General features: G+C 37.5%; 3 protein-coding genes across 5 annotated transcripts in view; all 3 read right to left on the bottom strand.

Moving 5' to 3' along the window:
• Positions 1 to 19,245, bottom strand: part of LOC139546842 (homeobox protein Hox-D3a) — a 40,613-nt gene that overhangs the window by 15,834 nt on the left and 5,534 nt on the right. Inside the window, exon 1 of one of the 3 annotated variants that reach the window (XM_071355694.1) lies at positions 6,044 to 6,343. The exons of 1 other annotated variant lie outside the window; for it this stretch is intronic. The gene's annotated coding sequence lies outside the window, so the exon portion shown is untranslated. Of the gene's footprint in view, positions 1 to 1,658; positions 1,766 to 6,043; positions 6,344 to 19,245 lie in introns of those variants that run through there. One more of the 3 variants, XM_071355698.1, reaches the window with a different exon arrangement.
• On the bottom strand, positions 11,501 to 12,749 carry LOC139546841 (homeobox protein Hox-D9a-like). The gene is made up of 2 exons (XM_071355693.1): positions 12,128 to 12,749; positions 11,501 to 11,825 (listed from the first exon to the last, which is right to left on the bottom strand). Exons 1-2 carry the CDS (start codon positions 12,684 to 12,686, stop codon positions 11,581 to 11,583), a joined length of 804 nt encoding a protein of 267 aa, XP_071211794.1. The 5' UTR covers positions 12,687 to 12,749; the 3' UTR covers positions 11,501 to 11,580.
• Positions 15,194 to 19,090, bottom strand: LOC139546843 (homeobox protein Hox-D10a-like). Its single transcript, XM_071355702.1, has 2 exons — positions 16,674 to 19,090; positions 15,194 to 15,942 (listed from the first exon to the last, which is right to left on the bottom strand). Exons 1-2 carry the CDS (start codon positions 17,407 to 17,409, stop codon positions 15,668 to 15,670), a joined length of 1,011 nt encoding a protein of 336 aa, XP_071211803.1. The 5' UTR covers positions 17,410 to 19,090; the 3' UTR covers positions 15,194 to 15,667.

Consider the following 19,245-nt stretch of genomic DNA (forward strand, 5'->3'; position numbering starts at 1 on the left):
CAACACTTCTACAACGTTTTCAAAAACTAAAATTGACCACTTTAGAAGCCTTTATTTAACCTTGAGATAGTCAAAAGGTTTTCGTCCCATTTTCAAATGATCTTATTGGAAAATATGAATCACACTCTTTACACCTTTGTAATTACATGTCACAACATTTTAATATGTGTTGGACAGCTTGACCTAGGTTTCACCTTGCCCTGAGACTTGGTCAGACAACTGCTCGGTCAAAGCCGAGATAGGATACTGAGGAACAAAAGAACGATGAAGTCAGCACTTGTCTTTATCCTTCGTTTGAACCAAGAATGAACCAACTTGCTATGTTTTCTGATCTATTTAGAGTTATTTTACTATACAACTGTTAATAGGTAATTGTTCCGATTTCAAGTAGCTATGTCACTAAAGCCAGATTCTGTGCCAAAACGCCATCGACAACATGTATAATGTAGCCTATGGATTTAAGTTACATAAAACATTTGTATTTCTCCTGAAATCTTATTTGTGGGCTATTTAGTATAAATAAAGAGACAATAAAGCTACTATTTTAAACATGCCATCATAAACTACTGAAATTCTTTTAGAAATGCAATTCTCATTTCAATAAAAATACCATCTCAATATAATATAGCCTGTCAATTGTAGGCCTATTAAAGCCGTTGTCAATGCATTGAACTTAGAAATAGACTAATTGTCAAAGTGGCAGACAGGCTGCAGAAAAACAATAAAAAAAGACTCCTTTACATTGCTAAAAGAATAGAAAAAAGAAAAACCTAGGCCTATGCCTACTGTAGTGTAGTCCTTTATAACACAATACTGATTCGTGCATGTTGTCCTTGCCTCATGCTGCCTCGTGTAAATGTGTTTGTATTGGATAACAAACTAAATCACCACTTCCAATGTCATCACTTCACTTCCTACATAACGTCACAATGTAGGCCTATAGAAACACCCTGATATGGGTCAATTGACGATAGTACAAGGAATTATGATTCGATAATATTCTGTACACTACTAGGGGGCGCGATAGAGCATGGCTATTTTTAAGATATTGTTGGGGTATTAAGATTCAGAAGGACTGATGTGTATTTAACTGAATTAATACAGTGTTGTAACAAGGCCTATGTCACCAAAACGTCATTTAAGGAAACGCTAATAACTGTAAACGCCACTGAGTCTGTGACAACAGGTTGATATTTTCCCCTCCGAATTCAAAACTTGCCAGCCCATAGACTTCAGATCCCCACAAGCCTATTAGCCATTGTCATTCAAATATGTGCGTATTGCAGACAAATTCAAATGTTACAGGTTTTAATAAACCATCACGCAATATTAGTCTATTTGAAGCAAAAACGAATATGCCTATAGGCTACAATATTAGGCTATCAGCCATTGTCCAAAATGCATTGTTTATCTAACGACTGATTTGAACGATTATTGGTTATAACAGCCGTAAACAGCCAAGTATTGACATATTCAAACACTTCCTAATTGTTTCCCGTACATCCTGGCCAATGCAAAATACATATCCTACTGTGGTTAAAGTCCTGGATTTCGAAGCAAGCAAACAAAACTGCAGGAGACAGACATGTATACCTGATGACATCAGCATGCGCACGCAGTAGTTTTAGTAGCCTATCAAATGATAAAACAGAGCTCACCGCAAAGACCAACGTATTGCATCGAATAGGCAAACATATCCATGTTCAGACAAAACCAGAGGTTTATACTTGCTTCCACCAATTCCAAGGTCTATTCCAAGCCATCTGCACGGCCTTACTAATACACAATGAGGATTATATTTTGGCTTGTCAACTCCCAGGCCATAAAACAAAGTTTAATGGCATCACGTGCTCCCCCACAGCCATTCATGACACCGCACTGGTGCCATAAATAACCCTCAAAGTTGCACTTATTCAATAACGCCGATTAGCTTGATGGCATATAAAATAAAAGGGATGTGTAATTATAAAACATGTTATGCAATAGAAAAAAATAAGAATATATTTTTTTTTGGTTCACACTTGCTATTTCAAGTTCACCTTGTTGTGGAATTTAATGTGCGTCGTTCATATGAATATGTGTTTTTAGGTCAATAGAAGACATGTCAAAAGTCTAATAAAGTAATCTGTTCTATAGTTAGGTTCAAAATTGTTGGCACCCTTGATAAAGATGAGCAAAAATGACTGAATAAAATAAATAATACAATACTGAGCTATATTGTATGCTCAAAAAGATGGAGAAATTAAATTATTTTATACTAATACAATTACTCAGAGAAAGATATTTTGTCCAACAAGTAATAATATACATATTTTTTTAAAGATAGAGGTAAAAAATGTTGGCACCCCTGTTTTCAATAACTTTCAATAGCCTACCTCACTTACTTTGCAAGGATAATGAACTGAGCCTTTTACTAAAATATTTAATGAGTTGGAGAACACATTGGGAGGGATCTTGAGCCTTCATCCATACAGAATCTTTTCAGATCCTTGATAACCTTCACTTCTTCAATTCAAATCACAGGTTTTCAATGGGGTTCAAGTCCGGAGACTGAGGCGGCCATTGCAAAATGTTGATTTTGTGATCAATTAACCATTTCTTTGTAGATTTTGATCTGTGCTTGGGGTTATTGTCTTGCTGGAAAATACACTTCCGGCCACGTTTCAGCCTCCTGGCAGAGGCAACCAGGTTTTTGGCTAAAATATCCATGCACTGGGGTAAAGTTCATGATGCATTTGATCTTAACAAGGGCCCCAGGACCAGTGGAAGCAAAATAGCCACATAACGTCAAAGATCCACCAACATATTTTACAGTAGGTATGGGGTTCATTTCTGCAAATGCCTCCTAATTTTGACGCCAAACCCACCATTGGTGTGTGTGTGGCCAAAGAGCTACATATGCATGTCATCTGACCAAAGCACCGGTTCCAATCCAAGTTCCAATGTCATTTAGCAAACTCCAGGCGTTTACATTTGTTGGATGACATGAAAATAGAACACTCTGGCCACTCACACCAATGATGGGTTTGGTGTTGAAATGATAATGCACATGTTAAAAAGTACCCCATATACCTACTGTAAAATATGGTGGTGGATCTTTGATATTATGGGTCTATTTTGCTTCCACTGGTCCTGGGGCCCTTGTTAAGGTCAACCGCATCATCAACTTTACCCAGTACCAGGACATTTTAGCCCAAAACCTGGTTGCCTCTGCCAGGAGGCTGAAACGTGGCTGCAAGTGTATCTTCCAGCAAGACAATAAGCCCAAGCCCAAGCACACATCAAAATCCATAGATAAATTGTTAATTGACACAAAATCAACATTTTGCTATGGCTGTCTCAGTCTCCGGACTTGAACCCCATTGAAAACCTGTGGTTTGAATTGAAGAGGCCAGCTCAAAAACGCAGACGAAGGATATCAAGGATCTGGAAAGATTCTCTATGGAGGAATGGTCTAAGAACCCTCCCAATGTGTTCTCCAATATCACAGACATTTTAGAAAAAAGGCTCAGTGCCATTATCCTGGTAAGGTGAGGTATTGAAAGGTATTGAAAAAAGGCATGGCAATAATTTTGACCCCTATTTTTTTGATAAAATTAAGTATTACCACAAAATCTCTTTCTGTGAGCAGTTATATTAGTATAAAATAATATATCTTCCCAATTGTTTTGAACATACAATATAGGTTCATATTTGTATAATTTATTTTATACAGTCTTTTTTGCTCATCTTAGTCAAGGGTGCCAATAATTTTAGACCTGACTGTATAGGTCAACATCTACCTATGTATATTTTTGCTCTGTTTGACTGCTTGCCCATAAAGGCCTAACTTAAAAAAAACGGATGATGACTCTGTGATCCCTGACGTAGTCTACACACATCTGTGGGTGTTTCGCTCACCGTTTCCTTTCTGTAAAGTTTCATAAAAGATGCCCTGCTGGCTTGGGGTGATTCAGAAGCACACACGACTACCTAAACGTTCTAACCATCAAATGCATCACATGCATTGGTGTAGGCCAGTCTCATATGACCCCACCACTCTCCTTATTAACTATACGCTCTTAAAAAAGAGTTTGGTTATACGAAAACTTCACCTACATCTAGACTGATATTTCAATTCAGAAACCACTTCCTTTCAATTTCTTAGGTCATATGTGTAACAGAATACAAGGACCAATCATATTCCAGTTCAGTGACCTATAAGGTAAACTATGCGGAAAAAGAACCAAGGGATAACTGAATGTTGGACAACAGCGCCTCTTGCTGGAACATGGCAATAGTTTCCCTTTTTCAGCGTGTTCAGTTTTTCTCCCAATCAATATGGCGCATAACCAATTTGTTGCACCTGGATTTTAGCATCCACTTGCATGCCATTATATTTTGCTATATGTTTAAATGGTAGGCTTTGTATGCAGTTCAATCCGAGAAAAATCCATAGATGATCTAGGTTCATTATTCATTCATCCCTTATACCGCAGATGATTGGATTAATATGCTCCCATGATGTTCAATAATTGCATACTTTATAGGCTAAACTAGACTGACAATCAAAAAAACTTCATTCGTATGGCTAACCACTACAACCGCAAAATGTTAAACACTGCAATACAAACACACACCAAACATAATAATCAAGGGAACTGTTCTCTCGCTCTGTTAATTTTTTAGATAAATTATCTATCCATACGTTGATATACAGTGTAATATTGTATTTCATTTATGGGCGATATGATATAAGAACGAACGAAGGACGAAATGACAACGCTATATCCATACATATATTGGGACGTGATGTGATTTCCGAATCAGAGTTAAGACTAGAAGCTAATCGAGTAATTTAAATGCTCAGGGTTTTGTCATTCGCAGGCCCCACTTTTATAGGCTGCCCTCTTTCCAGGCTTTCTCTCTTTTGCCGCATTGCAGTAAAGCTGTAAATACTTTCGCAGCTGCCTGTCAGACAACAGTGAAATACTGTCTTTGTTCCGTTGCCCCCATCTCAGGCAGCCGAAAACATCTATGAAAACTGGGTGGGAAAGCTCAACAACTGCATATCTGAAAGGTTAACATTATATGTTGCATTTTTCCACACGTGTTTGTTACAACATGACAAATTCAAATGTTCTAAACATCCATATCTGAAAATACAATGCAAATGGTTATCTTGTTTAGTTCAACTATATAACCGTGTGTAGGTCTATTATTGTTATTATATAGCCAATAGAGCAATAGCTTGAGTGTAATGATATATTCACAAGTAGGCCTACACAACGTCCCTGATAGAAAGTGGAACTAATATTAAGACAATATCAGGTGACTTCATAAAAATTCCATCATGCAGATATCCATTACCTCGCACAACAGTAATGACATCGACGTCATGCACCAAAAGAGGACTAATGAATAGAATTCACTTAGAGAATCGAACTGTCTAAAATCATCTGGCAGACAGCTCCTCAAAACTTAATTAGGCTGCGTGTCACTTCAGAGACATTATACAATCAATTATATATATATATCAAACATACACAAAGATACACATATATAACAAAAACATATAGACAGACAGACACACAGACAGACCGACAGATACTGTTCATACGCACAAACATCGAAAGAACCCGTCCCTGCAAGTACTTCAAAGTTAGTAAACATTAGTTATAGGCTACTGAAGCTAAATATGCGTCCTTATACATTAATCCGTTTGGCTAAACTAACATGAACACGTCAACCCACTGTCACAGCAAATTACAATTCAATCATACGTAGCCTATTGGTAAAATACCGATCACAGTTGTATGCGTTTAGATTCACATGCAATGTTAAATGTAAACGTTCATTGGTGTTGACTCATAATACATGCATAGCAGCAGGTTTAGTTATCTTAAACATGTGTCTTTTGGCTTTAGTCTATACATGTCATCTCGACTGAGGTTCTGATTAGCCTATACTGCTAATATACCCTGGTGCAACGAGACAGGAAGTAGCATAGAGCAAGTCAATAAACAACCATTCTAACATGATGTTTGTAACATTAAATGCTTACCTAATGCAGTTGGGTAATCCATGTCTTTTCTTGTGGTGACTCTGTATAAATAATACATGATGTTACAGTGAAACTATACGGATGATGAACAGCAGAGTCTCTCCTTTCGATGTGGAGGTCGGTATGCACACAGGAAGAAACGCTAGCCCTGACAAGTCAAGTAAATAACAATATAGTTATCGAGGATCTGGTAGATTCACACTTTCATTCAAGCAATAATAAGGCAAATTTTGAGCGAGTGTAGGCTGAGCGTTTTGGTTGGGGAAGCTATAGCAGCAGAATGCAGAGAAAAAACCGCTTGGGAAATCAGGAAAAGGGCCATGAAGACGTTTGCCTCTTGCACATGACCAGTGGCATCCAATGACAGGCGATAGAGGCACATAAAAAGGTCTATTACCAAGTTGTAAATTCTCCTCTCACAAAAAGAAATTTCGACTGCAGCAATTCACCCTGTTTTGCGCATAATGGCGGGGGCCATTCCCCATTTCTTCTCAGAAAGCTTTGCTTGAAAATCTAATTTGGAAAGTTAACGAACAATGCCCCTGCTTCTTGAATTGAAATTTCACATGTTAGATTTTAACCGCAGACAAACCAAATTTGCTAGTTTTGAGTCAGAAGATTCGTGCATACGGAATATATTATTTTTTATAACATTATTATAATAACATAGATATTACCATGTTGACGAGCCTAACCATCAGTCATACTAAACATGTTAAGTAAATGTCGAGCCTAAACATTTCATACAGCTAATAACCTATATTCTAGAATAGGTCAATGGTTGAAATAAAGTACATTTGGTCTTATATAACAGGAAACAGAAACGAATGGATGTAGAGCAGTTCATGATGCCAACATAGTATTTTTGTAAAAACAAGATACAAAATAATAATGAAAACCTTCATTGGCACTGGCACTATGCAATATTTTGACCACTAATCAAAGATAATATTTTCATTAGCAGCATTTCCGTTGTGGCTAAATGTATGTCTTACGTTGGTTACAATGTCGCATAACAAATGTATTAACGATGATATTTAAAACAAAAAAAAATCGAAAGAGGAAGGTCCATAGGCTCTCCCCATCGAAACAAGTTCGATCAGGCTCAATGTGGTGTTGAAAATAGGGTACAACAAATAACTACACGAAATCAACCCCAAAATGGAAATGTGGTATTTATTGAAAAATAAACTCTTAGGCCTACTAGGCTATGCACGCGCTTCGGTTGTAGTCCTCACACACCTTTTTGGCCAGACTATCATCCTTTCCTCCTAGGATATTAAAATCATAAAATGAGGTGCTGTTCCAACTAAAAACTTATACATGTGGGCATATTTTTCATATGTTGAATTCATAAAGGTGAAATAAAGGACCGTGATTGAATATTTACGCAAATATAGGCTACCTAAACACATTAATACAGCACACAACACAGAATGCACCATGCACGTATTATTAAGGCAAACCAAATGTAGCTCTATTAGTCCAGGGAATCCAGGACTATGATTTTTTAAGACTATTACGCATTATGTCATAAGATGTAAAAAATAAAAATAAATACTATAATGTATTTTGGCGTATTAATCAATGCTCAGTATTTTCTTGGGAACACTAAGCAACAAATAAATATAAAATGACATTACATGTGTATGTTATTATTATTATTAGTCACAATTCATTGTAGCAGTCTTTCGTTCATGATAGTACCAATGTGCTTCGGGTCTGTAAAGACAGCAAGAAGGCAGTGTACACAAATGCCCTTTAGGATGTTTTCGTGTGTGTATTTCAGCGTGATTCGGCTGGGCATGGGTGTGCGTAATGCGTGCATAAAATGGGGGTGTATTCTGTTGCATTCTATTGTTGTGTTTCAGTGGGATTGGTACCATTGGAGACAGCATTTTTTAAATGGTAAACTCATTTTCTTAATGTGGGGTCGACACATCGAACCTTATCTCCCTGGTCACATGGGGTTGGAGGGAAATTCTCTCTCCTGCTTCAGTTTTATGGCCTACCGACTGTCTGTTTCTTCTCCTCACTAGGGGTTAGAAGACTGCATTATGCAATGTTCCATTCCAGCATTCCAGCATATTATCATTATTTTCAAAGAATTGTCTAATTTTACGGCAAGAGATTGATATTTTTGAAAACAGTAAGCCTAGGAATTGGGCCTGTACGTGATTTGAAAGCACATACGAGAATCAACCAACCTTGAGGTCTCATCCAGAGGAGCGTCTGTGGAAAAGACGGGCTTTCATTTAGGCGCTCTGGTAGTTCGCCAGTATTACCACCGGACGATTTATAGTCAAGGTATTGTAGCAGCTCGGTCTCTTGCGGTGTCGTAAAGGCCTGCTGTCTCTGTAAATTATCGTATTTGTGAAATTTAGAGCAGTCGCTATGACACGTAATTCCACAAGGATTCGGTTGATAACTTGCGCGCTGCTTTGCATGATTATAAAATTATTGAACTTGATGCAGAGCGCTGCTACAGACCCAGCAGACAAGCTTGTGGAAAGGCTGAATTGTAAGCTGCAAGAAATGCCTTTTCTGTTTGTAGGCCCAATTGCAATAAAAAGGCTCGAAATAACAACACATTTCTGCCTAATTTTAAGGACAATTCCAACGATTCAATGGCGACTGGAGTAGGCTAGTTTTGTTGTCCAATAGTCTTATGGTTGGCTTCGTTTTTTTAAATTCCAGAAGTCAGTAACTGTCGACTGCTGAACATTGATCAAGCACACCTAAAGACACATTTGCCGTTTCTTTTGATCCCAAAGCATGAAAGGAACCAGGGGACGGGAGAATGTTTTGCTATAGGTCGACTTGTCCTGCGGTATATATTATTTATATGTTTGTTTTTAATGAGATTCATAGATGACTTTGTCCCCAAAATAGCCCAGAAAAGAAACCTATAACAGGCAAGGTCAAGAGATATGTTATGATACAACCGCATACCGTAGGAGCAAAAACATCCTATAATTATATGTACAGTAGTTAACATCACTGGATGAGGCTGAAAAAAAATACAAGTGGAGTGAATTCAGAGTTCAGTGTTTGTCCCATGAAAGAAAACATTTCCAATATTTTCGTATATGTAGCCCTATCCTTTCCTTTTCATTGGTCTTCGCTAACATTTCAAGGACATTTCTGATAGGCCTTGGTGAACCAATAAATCAACTAATACAAATAAACAAATAAGTAATCGTAATTAATAATAATCCTATTCATTATCATAGTAACTTAAATCATTAATTACAAACTATTATACCCATTGCTCTAATGTAAAAGCATATTTTCACTGTTTTCTGTTATTAATGTAGGTATGGTTATAGGCTAATTACGCTCATTATATTTAAGGGTTAAAATAAAAATCTAGTCAGCGACACAATACTAACTGAGAATTTTCGCCGAATCTGAAATTGCAACTATAACACTCAATATGTTATTTGATGTAGGCCTATAGGCCTATATTCTATCTACCGGTAAAAGCGATCTAACAAAGCCTCCAATCTATAGAAAATATATTTTTTTATGAATTAATTGAATATTATATTTGAAACACACATTTAGGGCCTATACCCGGGCCTCGATCAACCCATCGACCGCCATTGAGATGTAGTCTTGTGTAGAACAACGTCGCCCTCTAGCGCTCTTGATTACCAACAAAATGCTCCCCCAGTATAGAATAAGTTGTGTCTCTTCATTAACCAATAATACTATCTAGTAGACTACTTTAGCAATACTTGGAGAATAGGGGGAATTAATGTGTCAATCATCATCATTTATTTTCATCAAAGTAACCAAAGCGATTAGAAATTATGCATCAAAATCCAACTGTATTCTCAGATGTTTCAACACCCCCTGATAAACAATGTACGTTTTTTTTTTTCACATAAAACGCAGGGCTATTTTTTTTTACACACAGAACAGTAATGACATGTGACATTTCATGGAATTTCAGAAACAGGGTTTAAATCCACCCTCGCAGTGCCAATAGATCCACCGCTGTAAACGGCCTTCTAAGCAGCAGTCAAAGTGAAGTTTTGCCCTCTCAATAGGAAATGCAGTTGATGAATAAACGTGACTTTCTATCCATTAGGGGGTCTGATTTCCTCTCAGTCACGAAGACAGACAATTTATCGACCAGGCACCCTGTAGGAAAAAAATGGCTGCATTTCTGTTAGTCAGCAACAGACTCAAACACCCCAAGTAAGAGTGTTTCAAAGGAGAGTGCAATTATTGCCCTGCCCCATAAACTCATTTAGACCAGACGTCTAGCCATCTATATGGGTTTATTGGACCACGTTTCTTCCTGCTTTAAAGCAATTATACGTACAGGTTGGACAATAAATTGGAAATCCGTGCAACACCTCTCCCAATCATAAATTCTTTATTACTAGTCTTTTTAAACCATGTTCATTCTCCTACTTTTCAAGTGAAATCCAACCACCTTGTAAGCCAAATTCATAGTAGGAAAACAATTCTGAAATGGTAGTTCATTACACCAAGTGGCACCTTTTAGATGTTTCATTCTGCTGACCTTAAAATAAAAAAAAGACAACGAAATGTCCAAACATTGAATCTCCAGGCTCATACAATAAATGTATTTAAGTGAAAGAAACGTTCTCATTAACCCTACGTCGCCCCTCATCAACCCATCTAATTATGTTTGCAATAAGGCGTTATTAGTCCTCCCTCTCAATTCTTACAAACTACTGCATTGATGCGATGGGGCCTACACTAGCCCATAGCTTTATATTAAGAGTCGGCTAATACACGTTGTTGAATTGGTGTTCAGAGCGTCAGGAATAACTATATACAGCAATGCATCTCAAATTGAAATATATATATATATTCAAGTACAACGTAGCTAGGCTAATAACAAGCATGTCTATATAGGGACAACCACTGCAAAACCACTGAGCAGAAAAGTTGATGTAAGAACAACTTAACGGTTAAATACAGACGGAATTGGATTGTAAAAATGCAGGAATATTAGCCTATGTAATGATTAAGGCTACGCCCTATAGCTTTCTTGTCTTTTTTTCAAAACTAGCAACCTCAGAAAAAACACGGTGACAATATCATAAATACTCAAAAACATGACCCTTTCGTTTTCAATTCTAGCCCTAGTCGGACAAACATACTCAGTCGGCCTCTACCTTGTTAAATCATTTCCAATTTGCGTGAGGATTCTTTCACCGAAATATAAGCATAAATTCAACTTCTTAAAACATTCGATTTTTTCTAAAAGGCTACACGACTAAGAAAACTATATACGCAAGCATATTATTCCCTGGTCTCATTTTGGGCATAAATACTCGAGCTCGGGTTAATCAATGGAGTAATTCGTTTAAGACTCAACATTTACTTTGATTAAAACAAAAAAGAAAGACAGCATATTTCCGGGCATGTTGAGTCAACCTTTCCATTTGGTACATCAACACAAAAATGCATAGCTTAAGCTCCAACCAAGGTTTTATTCTAAGTAATCACAACAATATGATACATCAAAAGGCGAGGGACTACACCCAGTCTAGTTATAAGTGATCCTTACTGCCTCTCTCTCTGTTCATCTTTTTCATTTTCATTCTTCTGTTCTGGAACCAGATTTTGACCTGCCTTTCAGTTAAATTGAGAATTCGAGCAACTTCGTATCGTCGATCTCGTGTCAAATACATGTTGAAGAGGAATTCTTTTTCCAGTTCTAGTGTCTGATATTTTGTGTATGGACATCGCTTCTTCCTTGTTGAACGTGCATGAATCCAGTTTGCTGCAGGGTTGTCTGGAGAAGAGAGGGGACAAAGTTGAAACTCACATGAGAATAAGCAGGAAAACTAAATAAAATAGCAAATACAAGCATCGGAATTTAATTAAATACTGTATATTTGTACAAAAGACTGAATTTGTGGATCGAATTATTATCACACTTTTGTGTTAAATACCCACTTTACAGCAGTGGGTAGTTTTATTCGGCCCGTGGTTATGAGCTAGACACTTTTATAGGTTAGTAAAACCTCCAGTTTTACACACCCAGCTCCTACAGTTCTTACGGTTGTAAATCAAGGGGCAATTCCGTTTACTTACTTGGGTCAAGTTGTTGTTGTTGTTGCTTCTCTTCTTTAGGCTCGCTGTGACTCGACATATCACTGCCAACGCTCTCTTTGGTTACTTTTTCTGGGCATTCGGATACTCCACATGCGTAATCAGGGCCAGGGTCGACCACCGGAGTCTCTGTCTCAAAAGTGGCACTCTCAGTCCTTTTTGGTGGTAAACTTTCGGGCTTGGTTCCATAATGCCGACTGTTAGAGTGAAAGCCGGAGAAAGAAACGTTAGAAATTGGGTCTATCCAGGACCGAACATATCTGCTGTCTGCTGCGGAGAGATGGGACTGGTGGACGTAAGGATGGTAAATCCCTGACACTGCGGCAGTGGACTGCGTGTGAACAGAGGACCAAGACCCTGGGAAAACGGCTGACTTGGGTGCAAAACTGCAGGAGGAAAAATCTGCATTGTCCCCAACACCTGATGGCCTTGAGGTCGTAGTGTGCGGACCCTGGATAAAACGCGCCCCGTACACATCCTCCACTTCATGCCCCATTATAGAGTCCACATAATAGTTACTTAGAGTGCTACTGGTCGACATTTTTGGATCCCTTCGTAGTCATATAAAAGGTTACACTGTTACGGAAACCTTCCCTCTGAACAATCATAGTATTTTTGCTGGCTTAATCTTCAGGGATTGGTTACATGAATCACGTGATCATATTTACCAATACAGTGAGTAAATCAGTCCGCTGGTAACGGTAGGCCTATCTTTAATTTGCCTATTTATTCAAGAGTGCCAATAAAATCAAATGTTTGAGGAGAAACAATTTAAAACCTTAAGAAATGCTGTGTTTCTGGGCCTTTTGAATGTGCATACGGTTGAGGGCGGTGCCGGACTATTTTTTTTTACGTCAACAGATTAATACACACATTTATTTCACAACCACCACTCAACATTGATGCCACAGCATATTATGCATGTAAACTCTTACAAGATATCGTCATAAGGTATGTCATACACTCAATGCTTGTAAAACATTTTATAGACTTCTAAGTTGTAAGTCCTCGTAAAATAAATGTAATAACATGCTGTAAAATAACGAGACACCATTTCCGCACCGACTCTGTTTTGGAATTGTTAGTTTTTATTAAACGAGGAGTCACTTTCACTAGTTTGGTTGGTCTTGTAAGTTTGAATCAGGAAGTATTATTTGTATACAAATTGTATGTATCTAGAGGAGAGCCATAGGCCTAATGCTTTTATGATCAATAAAATCTTTATGAGGTGCGTTTGATTATACATTAATGTGCCCTTAATAAAACGGACTCTTGGCGCAACAAAGTGGATCTGTGCAGAGTAATGTCTAAAAATCTAGATTTAAGAGGGCCTTTTAGGTTTTCTTACTTTTGAGAACACATAACTTCTTGATTAGGCTATTAGTCGACGACTCACCCCAAGAGCATTGGAACTAGCCTACTTTTTGCAAACTCCCATCAAGACACATATACAATGAATAGGCCTAGAAACGTAAATAAAAAATCCATAAACCGATTTATTTAAAATCCATGGTCAGGATGGAGCAAAAACAACGAGCAAGAAGGAACAGAACCACACTGGTGAGCTGCCAATGAATTTGTGCTTGAACGTCATTAGGTCCATACACGCTATAGAGACCCGCTTCGTCAGCGTTAACTCGAGAGACATAGCATATTATAGGTCTTGTTATAAGACAGTATAAGGGCTCACATATGCTTATAACACGTTATAGAGCATTAGCCTATACCTGAATGCTTTAAGTAAAGTGTTACCAAACGAATGATGCGGCCAAGACGGCCAATGTTAAATAAAACCATACAATCGTTGTTGTTGGTGGTGGTGGTGTGTGTGTGTGCGTTTCAGCATTCATTCATCTGGACATGAGGGGGTGATGTGTGAGTAAAAGTGAAGCAGAGGAAAGCGGAAAATAGAAGTACCGAGTTCAAATAGTCTGCACAGATAAAGAGCTATAAACTTGGGTTGGACTGTACACAGTGGCTGAAGACACGTCTACTACTGGGCAAACTAATATGCTATTATAAGCCTACAAAACAAAACATCTCATGACGTTTAACTGCATCAACATCAGCAACATTTTGAATCATGACAGAATGTTGCGGCAATATTTTATTTCAATTATTACTGTTTTTAATCAGAAGTAAACATTATTGTACGCTATATATATATATGATCAGAGCCTTATATTTAGGTGGTATGGAAACATAACCGTTTTGATCAAAAAAGCTATTTAAATAGGCTATTGTTATAGGCCTATCCCTCTACACACTTAGAATAAATTGTTCTATATAGAAACCCTAATGAACCGTTTTTCTAAGAGTGTAGTGCCTTTATAGTAGAATGTATCCAGACGCCAATGGCTGTTTTGTAGGTTGATTAGGAACCTTCCCAGATCCGTGTAAATATCGTAACATGTTAGCTACATAGCTATATAGGGCATTATTGGATATTAGTCTTATTTTTGTGTATTTGAATAGAAGTAAGTATAAATGTGTATTTTGTGTATTTGAATAAGTTTTACAGTCCACGAACGCCAATTAGATACCTTATTCACAATCAACAGCTAAAATTACTTAACTTTACAGGCTAACGTTTCTTTTTCATTACAGTCAAGTTGCTAAAAGCTAATTGAAAATAGTCCTAATAACTAATTCATGATAAATATAATAAAAAAATAATTCAATAGATAATAACTTTAGGCCTTATAAGATCATTTGAAAATAGCCGGGGCGAAATTATGTTGAGTATAGCTTAACGCTAAAATTGAGATGCTTCATATTGGGACCCTGCACACAGGCCTAAAGATAAAATACTTATATCGTTATTAGACTTGTTTTTCTCTTACTTTTCATTTACTTCGATTCTAGCACGATAACAATTTGAAGCTACGGATCAGTCCCTATTAATTTTAACGGAACTGAAAGAACGTTAGGGCATATAGTGTACCAATTCCAGAAATAGTGCTCTACTTTACTTTAATTTATTTCTTACACATCTGCCTTGATGAAAAAGCCTTGTCTTACTGCAAAACAAAACACTGAAATAAGAAATGACATTTGACAATCAATTTATTGCAGGATACATGCCACAAACATGCATAAGATGTACACCCATTTACATTGCTCACCACATTTATAATACAGAAACGTTAATAAGATTACTTACGATTCAGCTGACGGTTTGCGCTTAACTCTTAAACGAATGTTTAACTATTCAACCACTATTAATGTGCTTTCATGTCCGAAAAAAAAGATCTTACAAACAATTCACCGTGACTTCCTTAGACTCAATCAAACCAAACAGTCCAGTAATGAATACCTACTATATTTTAATAATTTAAGATCTAGCCTCCTGTACCCTGTGATGAAACATTCAAAATACACAATGCGTCACAATGTAAATGAGACAAAAATAGCAATTACAGTCACAGTTTCAGTGAAAAAAAACAAAAACAAGTCCAATGCTGCCACAGCACTACTTTGAAGAGAGAGGAAAGGGACAATAAAACAAGCATGTAAGCATGCTCACGAAAAGGTGAGATTTGAGGTAAGTTCCCGAATTCGGTTTTCCCTGCTCATTTTCTTGAGCTTCATCCTGCGGTTTTGAAACCAGATCTTGACTTGCCTGTCGGTGAGGTTGACGCCTTTACTGATCTCTAGACGGCGCTCTCGAGTCAGGTACATGTTGAATAAAAACTCCTTTTCCAATTCCAGCGTCTGGTGCTTTGTGTAGGGGCATCTTTTCTTCCTTCCACTTTTTGCAGTCAACCAATTGCTCGTTGGAGGGTCAGTTTTGCTGTCTGAAATGAAATCAAACCAACAAATGTTTTAACATGGCAAAATATGAAACTATCACAAATATGTTTTCACTAGTCAAACAGCTCTGGTCAGAATGATAGAACGCTTCAATTATATTGATTTAGTTTTAGCCTGTATGAGTATTATTGGTTAGTAGTCGTACTCTGCTACTACCATGTTGAAATATTACAGGCTGTAAACTATAACTAACAACACCTGCTCTAAATTACACGACTGAGTTTTTAGACCAAAGTAATATTTGACATGCATATTAGGCATACTGATGAAATCCACTACAGTACACATTTGTTAGAGCCTAGAGTATTTCTGTATTATAATTTCGGAGGAAATTGATAATCACAACACCGAGGATGAAGATACAAAACAGACTACAAGCCTTATGTCTACTAGATGTTAATAATATGGATTACACTTCAATAAATAAATACACTTTTCCCAAATAACATTTACCCAACTATAAAATGGAATCTTCTGTTTTGCTACAATCAACAAAGAAACACATACATTATAAATATAGAAAAATATAGAAGAGAATAGACCTCAATGCAAATATGTGCGAGTCGAACAGTTTCCTGTAGCATTTTACTGCAACCTGAGTAAGGCTCTCATTAAACATTACGACTTTAGGGCTGTTTGTGTTTTATATTGGCTTTTATGATGCTGGAGCGTTCATATTACACCATGACACGATTCATCCTTGTATTGTACCTACCTTTCGCTTCCTTCTTTGGCAACTCTGGGCTGGAGACTGAAGCTTCAGTGGAGCAATTCTTCTCCTCCTGCGCGCTCGACTTTGGATCCGGGCTTTCCGCGGGGATGGGTGTCCTGCTGATCTCCCGGTTATGCGGTATATCAGCCGTTTTCTTTTCCACTTCGACAAAGGAAGACAACTGCGGTTTGGGAGTAATTCTGTTGAGCTGCATCAATGTGGTGTTTGGACTCGTCATCTCGTGGCCATAGTCCTGGTGTTTCCCACTCGCGTAAGTTTGGCTCAGTCTGAAATAGCCCGGAACAGGGATCTCGGGGCCATCAACTGAACACGATTCGGGGATTATATTAGAATATACAGGGACATCGGACGAGTTGACCTTTGCTATCTTGTCTGAATACATGCAGTAATTACTCTCCTCCTTAATGTTTTGTGAAAATGTGCAATTGGGCATCTGGTTGGATGGTTGCTCTATTCTGCAAGATCTATTCGGATCTGTCCAGTTATCAATTTGAGGTATGTAAGAGTGGACATTCATGCCCATATTTTGGTGGTTGACGTCCCCTCGTTTACCGAGAGACGGCAGGAGTCCACAGGTTTGCATTCCATAAGTTCCCATTTCTGCACCGGACGGCATGTACATGTTGCTGCTGGAGTAAAAGCTGTCTGTTCTGCAAGCGCCAATCAACGAATCAACTAAAAACGTATTTGCAGCAGGAGAGCTGTTGGGAAAGGACATTTTTGGAGAAGTTTTAAAAAGGAGAGAGATGTTCTTTGTAGGCTGACATATCTAGCACAACAATCTCCGTGTTGCTCAGGATGCCTCTCTACCACATGACAAGCTCACCAATGAAATTTGAAAATGGCCTTGAGACGCAGCCTCTTTTCCCATCACATGGACGAATTGACTCATGACTGGGAGGCAGACGTGGTCAACAGCGACACCTAGAACACGGACTTGAAATTGATTCCAAGACTGACAAAGGACATCTTGAATATTTAGCCTGTTCTCTTTGCTTGGCATGAAACAAAATCAAAGCTGATGTGCATGGTCTTAACCTGAAAATAATGTACAGTTGCATCAAGCTCCAATGCCCATACCTTGACCACTTTGAACACCTTTAACACAATTTAAGTTCACGACCAATAGGTAATCTACTCACTTTTATAGGCTATATAACTACTAAAGCCAATGCTTTGACATTAACTAAAATAATGACGGTGTAGTGATCGTAATCTAATCCTAACTGAAAAGAAAAATCAATTTACAGGAGGTAATTAAACAATTACAACCAAAATTAAAAGCAAATATGGCTATTATAGGCCTATATTTTTTTTGTTGTCATTGGATTCTTAATTAAACAGCGTCTGGTTTAAGTAGGATGTTATTCTTTAAAAATGAAAATACAAGGAAAGCCTACACAGAGGTGATATCGATTACCCGGTTCTAATTTTTTCAGAACAATTGTAATAGCCTTTGAATGCCTGCTCTGGGTATGGCGCACTTAGTTTCTTTGTGACCTATATGACGGAATAGGAAACTAATGCGTTTTAATAACAATCCACTACAGCGCTAAACATACACCTATTCTCAATTCATCATCTCACATCGGTTTAGCAGGTCCACGTTTTCAAATAGGTAGATGATGTGGATTTTTTACCCAGAGAAATAGCAATGAATGAACAAATCAACAAGTATACATAAACCGATTATTTGCTGAATAATACTACTAATTGTATTTAGAGGATGCCATTAATGACACGCTGAATAGGCCTACCTCAATGAGCCAAGTTTGTGCACGTAGATTTACTAAAGAAAATAAATATGGGAGGAAAATGTAAAATGTAATGTAAATGAAAATATCAGCCTATAGATTATATCTAATAGGCTATATATTTATATGTGGCCTATGTACATTTGTTTCATGATGTTTCTTTAAATTTAAGCATCGATTTTTGTAAATGAACCTATGATACCCTTACATACCTGTAAAAGAACCCAAATACATGCACGCGTAAGGGGAGCATTGTTTTTTAAACATGATTTCAACAATGAGAGCGCGAGTGCACATCCAAGGACGTCCAACAACAGCATAGCCCTACGTCTGAAGCTTAACCTTCAAGGTTGTAGGCCAAAACAATGCTTCAGGTCAACCCTAATATGAAGATGCTTCAGAAACACGTTTGAGAAATCTAACATATAAGCTCGATCGAAAGAAGAGTGAGAAAGATGACAATATAAGGAATTAATTAGAAGTGCGATATATAGGCTGCTTCAATATATGTCTACATGAACAATAGCCTAAAAACAGAATTTGCTCTCCAAAATATTTCTGAAGTTATAAATGTCCTATACGGATATACATGCCAAATGGTCAATTACGCAAAAAATGCAGACATACAATATGCTTCTATTAAACGTAGAAAATGAAAAAATCACGTTTTAGGACACGTTACGAATTCACCAGTGTGCCATGTGTTGTTTTTACCTCCAGGAATACAACATCAAAACCATCCAGGTGTTCTGACCGTGATTATAGGGCCTTTAATAATTCAGCAAATAATTCAGTAAAAT

The sequence above is a fragment of the Salvelinus alpinus genome, chromosome 20, assembly GCF_045679555.1.
Source record: "Salvelinus alpinus chromosome 20, SLU_Salpinus.1, whole genome shotgun sequence".
Classification (NCBI taxonomy): domain Eukaryota; kingdom Metazoa; phylum Chordata; class Actinopteri; order Salmoniformes; family Salmonidae; genus Salvelinus; species Salvelinus alpinus.